Here is a 9,760-nt window from a genome sequence, read left to right as displayed (position 1 = left end):
GATGGTTATCCCAACAACTACAGTCTTAACCACTTAAAAAACAAAAAATACATACAATTACATTTTCGGAACTGCCACACAGAGTTAAAACTGCAGTTCAGATCAACAAATGAAACCAAACCAAACCAAACCAAACAAGAAAAAAATGAACAGCCCCCACATACCCACACACTCCATTGGAGATACCAAGTTAAGTACTGGAGCCCAATTTTCATTCAACAACTTCAGCACACATAATACTGCCTCACATCTGAACTCTGGAATTACCTAGGTTGGGTTTCCCACTCTCAAACACTCAAAAACAAAAAGGCCAAAGACATTCTTGCCATATTTTCATTACTCACTATCTGCAATGATCTGGCAAAACTGATCTACACTAGTCAGTTCTGGACTTCACAGATTGTGCTTTTACTTGAGCGATGGACTAAGTAATTTACTAAAGGCCCACTTACAAGAGTGTTACTCTGAAGACTTAATTTTTAGAACATATAATGGAGATTTGCACCACTCTTTGATAAACTGTCCCCTATAAAACTGTGGAAGGCTACAAATATTTTCCCTTACCCGTTCCCTTGAGTACTGGAGCAGCCTGGAGAATGGCTCAGGGAAGTGCTGCCAGCACATGGACTTTTCTTAGTGGACAGATCAAGTACACCGTCTGTAGAGACACAAACAAACACCTGAGGATATTAAAAACTAGGAACAAATGTGGACTGAAGAGACCAAAAATGACAAAGCAACAAGCCTAGTCAACCATGCAGATACACTAGCCATATATGTGAGATCTGAAGTCAATTCGTTAATAGAATCAGGATTATTTTCCCTCCTAAAGTGACATACATTTAGCAAAGCTTGTTATATCTAATATCTCCAAGGGTTAAATATTTTATTAGTAGGGCAAAAGAAAAGGTATAGCATATCACTGAAGATGTTAGGATATAGTGAGATATTAGAAATTGCAGTTTACACAGTATGAAGTTCTGTAACACAACTATTAGACTCCATTTTGTAAATTTACCTTTATCAAAGCATCTAAGTTTTTAATGCCACATCATACAAATTATAAAACTAAAGTCCTCAAGAGCTAAGTCTACCTGAAGCACTTAAGTACATAAAAGTTGGATTTAGAAAATTTTATATAACACAAATCATTTTAAAACACAAGTTTATATGGTTAAATTACATGTATATACAAGATAGTCTGTATGATGAATGAGATGTTAACTGTTTATAATTTTCATGAGTCCTAATTTTTCTTCAGACACATGTGCAAAAAACTGTGTATTGGATTCAATCTTTAGGAAAGAATCTGCAGAAATTCAAAATTCCCTTCTTGGTATCTATAAAGGGAAGGTTTTGAATTAATAAGCTATTACAAACTGGTGAGCAAAGTTTAGGGAAAGAAAGAAGAATGAAACAGTCTTGATACTGATGACAGCCTAGATGTTTAGCCATTTTTTTACTGAAGCTAGACCAAATAACAAATTCATACCATTAAACACAAAATTAGAAGACCTTCTTTTCCAACAAAGACTTTTTTTTCCTCACAGGCCTGTCTACTAAAAAGGAAAACTCATCATCTAGACAACTTTTAAAGTTGCCATTCTGTCCAAAATTAACAAAGAAAGCTAATACTCCATGCCTCTGATTTTCAGTTGGTCAGCAGAGAGGACTTTCTATCTAGTTATGTTAAAAACTGCCCCAATACAGAATGTACATACGACTCGTATCTGAGGACACCGTCACTCCTGATTTCCTGCTGTTAGAAGTAAATACGTGACTGAGTCTGTAAACCAAAAATCCCACACTCATACAGAATAAGTGTTGTCCTTTAGAGTTACCAATATTTCTAAAAACATAACTATAATCTTACAGAACCAAGTGTCCTATTAGACATCTTAACCCCATTAGACATCTAACGAGCAAATACACTGCTTAATGTATTTCCAACCGAAGACACTATTATTTAAAGACTTCCAAGTCTGTCTAATCACACAGGCAATATACTTTATCTACTTAAATATACTAAATATACTGTGATTTCATTGAAAACACCTGAAAATTTGGGAAATATCATTTTAAAAATTTTGTTTCCCTTAAAGACTATACACTATAATCCCGTCATCTAGCTCAAATTTCTGTTGACGAGAGCATACCGTCAGTACAACATCTCTCTTAAGCACAGCACCAACTAGAAGTTAAATCAGACTAAGTGGTATCTTCATATATTTATCTTCACTATTAATATTTTAAATACAACCTTTATGCTGTTGTTCTCCTATTGTAGACCTGAAGTTTTTAATGGAATATTTAGAGCAAGGAGTTTTTTAATAAAAGCTACCAATCTTTGGTAAAGATAATCCTTGACAAAAAGAAAAAGCACAGAAAAGCACATTTTTGCTTTGGTAACCAGAAGTAAAAGTACACTGATCAGTGTGAACATATGACAATGAGGTGTTCTACAAGGAAATCTCTCAGAATTCTGAGATTGTGATTGCTATTCATTACCCCAAAACAGGAAAAAAGCAGAAACTACTATTCAAAAATACATTCTTTAATAAACTAAAGCCAGTCCATTAAGTATAAAACCCTCTTTAATTACTTAAAATAAGCAAAAGAAAAGTCCTTTCAAAGAGGTTCTTCATACGAATTAAACTTTTTGCAAAATGAACCTGTATTTCTAACCAGTAAATCTACACATCTCATAACTTTCTGCACACTCTTTATGAGATTTCTATGACAAAGAAATCTCATGAGAATAGACATCACCAATTTATAATCTGTAATGGGTCAAGCAATGGCAGAATTGAAATGCTCACTTCATCTTTGTGAAATTAAAGGTAAAATGAGATCACAAAGCAACAAAAATATTTAATCTATTTAAGAGAGTAAACTTTTCATAAATTCAAGAAATATGTGCTAATAAGCAAAACTGATAACCTCTTAACCTTTTTCCTTAATGAGGATCCTCATCAACAAATTAAAATTACCTTTTGGAAATATTCTAAGGTTAGTTACAATACAGCATATATGCTTGTGTTTGTGTATTTATAAAATACTGAATACACTGAACCACCTGGTGTGTCAATGTCTTCCTCATTATACCTAACCCCAGGAGTTTCTTTTTTAAAAATGCAAACAATACACATTCTTGCCTTATAATTTCATTTGCAGAGTATAACTTCTACCTAATAAAACATATTTATTTCTCAGGTGCTAATCCTAGAACACTGATAGATAGGGGGAAAACTTAATTTTGCACAGGGGTTTTAAAAACAAAAGATATGGCAAAGCTTTAGAAAGTATAAAACACTTACATAAATATCAAGTAAATTAAAGATCAGTAACAACTGTAACCACCTATTTTCCTGGGTGGTACATTACTCGTAACTACGAACTGATACGTAAGGTAGCCATTTTATCTGTACTTCTTCTCTATCACTGCAGAGTCAGGAATAATTTAAGAATCACATTAGTTTTTATCCTATTATTGTTACTGGTGCCCTACTTGCCAATTTTTTTCTTCCCAAATTAAAGTATTCTGATTGGACAGAGGAGACCTTGACATCAAACCATACCTTGTTCGCTAGGTTCTGACTGAGACTTTCTGACAGTAAGGTCCAGAGGTGAGTCTTGGTCAGCCATGAGAAGTTTGCTGAGCACAGGGTTCTGAGTAGTTGCAGCCGTGGGAGAGGTGGTGACTGGAGATGCTTTCGGCAGGCTTTGGTTCTTTGTGCTATTGGGCTGGCTGGGGTCCTGAGTAGAGCTATTTTTTGAGGTATATTCAGCAGCAAATTGTTGGATCATTCGCTGCATGATCTCACGGGCCACTAGGGGAATATTGGGGTCGGAGACCCAGGGACTGTCTGTAAACAAAGATTTATTTACTTTTAAATTGGGACAATGTGCTTAAAAAAAAAAAAAGAGAGAGAGAGAGACAGCTTTCAAGCAAACATAAAATTTCATCTTATCTTTTTTCTTATAATGCAATATCCTAAAAGTTGTATTCCTTCTCAGAATTTTATTTTTAATCTCTAAGCTTGAGTTCCAGATTAAAAAAAAATTGTTTTTTCAAAAAATCATTTCTAAACACCAGCCCCTCAATATTATGAAATTAAATGAAGGGATGACAAATAGTATATCTTATGGGCAAGAATCACTTACCTGATACAGAAATCTCAAACCTTTCTTTTATGAAATAATTACCTCCCTATTTACCACCTATAGATCGTATTTGGTTTCTCCTAGACCTTTTCTTAGCTATCTCTTCCTGAATTGTTGGATTACTTAGTTCATGAGTGCTTAATTTACCTTCTGTTAAAGACAGAAGGCATATCAAAATTATAAAAGGAGATACTTAATATAAGATCCATGATAGAATGGGGCAATAGCCTCCCATTTTCAGGCTCATCAGAATCACTTCAAGGGCTTATAAAAACAGATTGCTGGGTCCTATTCCCAGAGTCACTCATTCAGCAGTTCTAGGGTGAGCTCAAGGGCTGGCATTTCTAGTAAGTTTTTAGCTGCAGCTGGTTGAGGGACCACAATTTTAGAACCCCTAGGCTAGGAATTTAAATGCCAAATCTCAAAAGTTTAAGCCCATATACTTGCCATGAGTTCTTTAAATACACTCTACCAATCATTAAACATAACAGCTAAGGAAGTAAAGAAATAAACACCTAAGTTATGAATTTCTAATCAATGTTAATTTTAAAACATTATGAACTCACTAACTCAAAGAACTTTCAGTCCTGGAAGGAACCCTGAAGGTCAAATGGTAGAATATAAAAGGGAAAATGTTTGGTATAAATAGGTCATCACATCTCTACCGTTACCACACTCTCAGGGAGACTAAGCTTCTCAAGAGCAGAGATTATGTTTGTTTACCTCTGTGTACTCAGCACCTAATCTTGCCTGGCATAAAGTATGCATTCATATTAATTGAGGAATAAATGGATCAGTTAAACCAATCAATCCTCATCAAATAGTTTTGTTTTTCTTTAGACAAATGAGGTTCATGTTTTTAAAGAATAAATGGCCTCTTCAAATCTGTATAGATGGTTAGTGGTAGACCCCTGATTAAAAACCCTCCCCATGATCTTAATGTTCCACCTGTGACCTTTACTTCCCCAACACACTTCAGAGGTTTTTAGAAGACAGTCCTCAGAAAACCTGAGTATCCTTGGTCTTTTAAAGATTTAACTATAGAAGGTAAATTACTTTACCCATAATACAGTTGGAGCTGGAAGGGAATTAGGTTGATTTATAAATTTAGAGAAAAACTGACTTATAACTATTAAAATCTAAAATCTCCCCAGTAAACAAACACACACACATCATCATCATCATTATCACCCCATGGGACTCATAAGAATTTTTTTTCCCTGAAAGATAACAATTACTACCAGAAGATAGTCTAAAGTCAGAATATTAAATTCTCTGAAGTTTAATGAGGTTTGCTTTATCAACAGTAACATTTCTGTTCTACTAACAAGTATTTCTAACCCCATGCTGCTTCTCTATAGAGTATGCTAAATGGTTTAAGAATTAAGGTGTTCAATTAGGTAAGGTTCAGAAATTACTGCAACCACTGATGAGCTCCTTAAATGTTCTAACAAAACATTTTAGCCACACACTGGTTTTTTTTAAATCTCTCAACCCACTGAATACTCTTACTAATATTCATTTAACTTTCCACTTAAGATCCATCTTCCAAATGAAAGACTGCATATAATTTCAAGTTTTAATATATTAGTGTATCTTCTTATCCCCAGTAACACATAAAGAAGAAAGTTTCCAAATAGGAAGCAAAATGAATTTATGAGATGTGTTTAGAGTCATAAATATAATTAAAGAGATTTGTGAAGAGTCAGAGATTTTAGGATAAAGACCATAAATTGCTACCTCTGAGCTTTAAATGACTGCAGTCTGTTTTGCCTTTTTGAATGAAGAACATAATCATAAAACATAATTCATATTCACAAATTGATGATATCTCTGCCATTTGAATTTCTACATCTTTTGAAAAGATTTCCTGAACACATTTCACTCTTTCGCTTATTTAAAACACAACTTCTATAAACCTAGATATGCCTTGAGGAACATGCACAACTAATAAATAAATAAAAATTACAAATCAAATCAAAATTAAAACTACAGGAAAACAAGTAAATGCTCACCAGCCACCTGTGTGTTTTAAAAATGCAAATCTGGGGAGCCTGGGTGGTTCAGTCAGTTGAGCATCCAACTCTTGGTTTCAGCTCAGGTTGCAATCTCAGGGTCATGAGACTAAGCCCCGCATTGAGTCCACGCTCAGTGTGGAGTCTGCTTGGGATTCTCTCCGTCTCCCTCTGCAACCCGCCCCCCGTGCACTTTCTCTCAAAATCTTAATAAATTTAAAAATTAAAAAATTTTTAAAAATCTAACTTTCAGGAAAGTCAAATTTTGTAACACAAGTGACGAAGCAAGCTGAAAAAAATATGGTAATGACAGCTGTAGAAGGTATACTGTTTGTAAGCTGGAATTTATTATAGAGTCCATACCACAAAAGCCTACTTTTATTGCATCTACGTTCCTACTTAGCTTATGGTACCTTTTCATACTCAATTATTTAACACATAAAATTTTCAGCGTGCCTGGGTGGCTTAGTCAGTTAAGCGTAAGACTCTTGCTTTCAGCTCAAGTCATGACCTCACTGTTCTTAAGCTGGGCATGAAGCCTGCTTAAGATTCTCTCTCTCCCTCTGCCCTTCCTCTCCCCTCCAAAACAAAAAACATTCATTTGCAATACTTAGTAACAACTCAATCCAAATTTCTGAACTATTTATTAAAAAAAAAAAAATCCCCTTCAGACTAAATTGTCGTATCTCTTCATGTTATACATTTTTGGTATAACCTGAAGAGGACTAATGGTCACCTTTGAGACATTTTCATGGAGATTAATACATATGTAAAAATAACAACATTAATGCATAAAACGAGGAGGAAGGAACTTCCAATAAAAAAGCAATAGTTTTTCTGAGCATTATATGCCCGTATACAAATACACAATCTTAACTTTACATACAATTTCAGAGGACCCTCACCCCTTGAAGTCTACCCTAAGACTGACTGGAAGGTAAAAATTCCCTCATGTGCCCAAAAGTTTAATGTTTAAATAAGAAAACTTGTAAGAACTTTAAGTTATTCCTACATGACAAAGGGATAGGACTAGTAGAGAAAGCGGCTAGAATTCTCTTGAGGAATATGCTTATGATTGATCTTATTAACTCTCTGTAAGCAAAGAGTAGATGAAAAGTGGTTTCTCCATATGTATATTAGGGAGAGGAGTTCCTCTTTTCAGATAATGAAGTTTGCTGCAGCATTAGGCCCATGACTCAGTACACATCCTAAAGTAGAGAATAGCAGAGGAGCTGTAAAGATGTTTTATTTTGTTAATAAACTGACAGAACCGATCTATCATTTATACTTTAAATGTGAATTACCTTACTAAAACAATCAAATGTTTGTAAAACGAAGTCAATTACTATTTTGAACATGATTTCAAAATTCAGGGTACTTTAAGGGGAAGATAAAGTGGGCATGGGAGCCTCAGTTGGGGGCTTTAGGTCTGAGGGTGCTAGAAAGTATGAAAGAGAAGTGAAGATGTACTAAAAGATTTAATTTTGCATAGGGATCTGATGGAAGAAAAAAAGTGCCATTGAAAACAATAATCTTCTTCACTCCTTAATTTTATATGACACCTAACTTCATACTCCATTCTGAAAATACTGAGCACATTAAGCAGAACATCAGCTGGTCTCCAACTGTACCCAATGAATCAGAACAGCACTTTAATTAGACTTTCAACCAGTATATAGGCAAAAATCACCCTTCTAACTTTGGAGGGGAGGGAATTCCCACAAGAATGAGAGGTGTAAACTAGAACATATAAAGAAAGCAGAATCATTGAGTCTGCTGAAGATTAAATAAGGAATATTCAGGATTAGGAGGAGTTTGTAAGAAACTTTTTTAGAACCTCTCACAGTAACCTCCATCTTGGAACTAGAGGAAAGACATAACTAAGGAATACAAATACATTTAGAAAGAATTTCTTGAAGGTAAAGACTTCACTAGAATGGATCATGGAGGGAAGCTTTCTGAAGGTCCTGGCTGATAGCAACTATGCTTTATGAACAGTGAAAAGAAATGTAAAACGTGTCTACAAAAGTTTCAAGGAGAAAGAAAAATTGAAAAATCTAAGAGGTGGAGCTATTAAATACCACCTCCAATATATGGGTTATAGGTTTTATTACATAATAATGAATTTCTTTCTCTAATTTTAATAATTCAATGAAATTTTAGTGAAGCAAGACTGTATCAAGGAAAAAATGCTTGCAAATCTAACTTTAAGATACAACTTCACATCTTTTTTCCAAATGAATTTCAGTGAGGAATTAGTAAAATTTTATACACAGTTGGTTTTATGGTTATCTGTGATTAAAACTGTAACTGTAAGAATATTTGTCTGAGAAAATACTGTACTGCTGAAACCTTAGAATTTTCAGATGTTCATAATACTTTCAGGAACTATTTACCTAATAAAAAGTTATATGACACCATCACTTTAGAATGAAAAGGAGGGAGAAGGGTTGCCTTACCCTGTTTTCCAAATTTAACTTGACCAAAGGAATATAAAGTGTATTGTCAATAAAGAAAAATATTTTTAAAGTGACTTTTAAAAAATGACATTAAAATTAAGGAAATTAATATAAGACAAGCAGATGCTAAATGCCATTCTTCGCTAGAACCAACCTTTTCTATAAAAGACTGCATTGAGGAACTCTTCTGCTTGTCTCTCGAATCGAATGATTTTTGCTTGCTCTTGTTTAAGCAGAGCTTCTTGCCCAGCTCCCGAAGCTGGTTCATCCAGACCGACTAAGTGTCCCTGTAAAAATATTTGGTGAAATATTTGCACAAAAATCTTTCCCCATTCAGTATCAAAAGCACAGATGCAAAATCAAAGACAAATGTTAGTAACAGATAAGACAAATCAGTTTAATACAATTATTTTAAAACTTCAAATCAGAATAAAATTTATCTCCACAAAAGTATAAAAGCAAAGTGAATGTAAAAATACACTTTGGGTGGTTTTTATTTATCTTATGAATTATGTTTAAAATTTACAGAGAAACTCTAATTAAACTAATACTACTAAAGGAAAATTTTTCTTGAGCATTCAAATATATCAGTTCTTACTATACTACATAGCAATACCTCACACACAATTCAACTCAAACAAAAAGATACCTTAAACCCTAAAATTATTTGAGGATCATGCTTGCTCTCCAAGTTCAAGATGTTTTTTCCAGACACAAAACAAACATTTTTTGAAGGGCCATAAGAAGGGAAAACTCAAATAGAAAGTTATCTGAATTTATAATTCTGAGCTAGAATACTATTTCATAAACTATAGCTTTCAAATGTTTACAGTTGTGAAATTAATAGAATTTAAAAATAGAGTGCATCGCATGTTCTAAAGGTAAATGTTACTACACATGCTTAAAAGGTTTACAATATAAAAATTTAAGTCCTGATCAAAAAGTTTCAAAATGCTAAACAGACTCATCCCAAACACTCCCAGAATCTGTTCTCAGACTGCAGGAGCACTACACTACGTTGTTAATGCTTTGTACTTATTTCCACTCTTGTAGCTAATAAACAGGAAACTATGGTAATAGAAAATAAAAGTGTAAAGAAAAGGAAAGTACATGTTTTAAGTG

The 9,760-nt window shown here is 33.9% G+C and overlaps 1 protein-coding gene across 12 annotated transcripts in view; it reads right to left on the bottom strand.

Annotated features, from left to right (window-relative positions):
• LCOR (ligand dependent nuclear receptor corepressor) overlaps positions 1 to 9,760 on the bottom strand; it is a 131,607-nt gene that overhangs the window by 40,588 nt on the left and 81,259 nt on the right. For 9 of the 12 annotated variants that reach the window (XM_034663059.1, XM_034663061.1, XM_034663063.1 and 6 more), the window contains 3 exons: positions 8,793 to 8,925; positions 3,579 to 3,866; positions 565 to 658 (listed from right to left, as the gene is read on the bottom strand). The exons of 1 other annotated variant lie outside the window; for it this stretch is intronic. In XM_034663059.1, coding sequence (XP_034518950.1) covers positions 565 to 658; positions 3,579 to 3,866; positions 8,793 to 8,925 — 515 coding nt within the window. The remainder of the gene's footprint in view (positions 1 to 564; positions 659 to 3,578; positions 3,867 to 8,792; positions 8,926 to 9,760) is intronic. 2 more of the 12 variants (XM_034663062.1, XM_034663060.1) reach the window with 2 other exon arrangements.

The sequence above is a fragment of the Ailuropoda melanoleuca genome, chromosome 6, assembly GCF_002007445.2.
Source record: "Ailuropoda melanoleuca isolate Jingjing chromosome 6, ASM200744v2, whole genome shotgun sequence".
Classification (NCBI taxonomy): Eukaryota; Metazoa; Chordata; class Mammalia; order Carnivora; family Ursidae; genus Ailuropoda; species Ailuropoda melanoleuca.
This window is presented reverse-complemented; position numbering and strand designations above follow the sequence as displayed.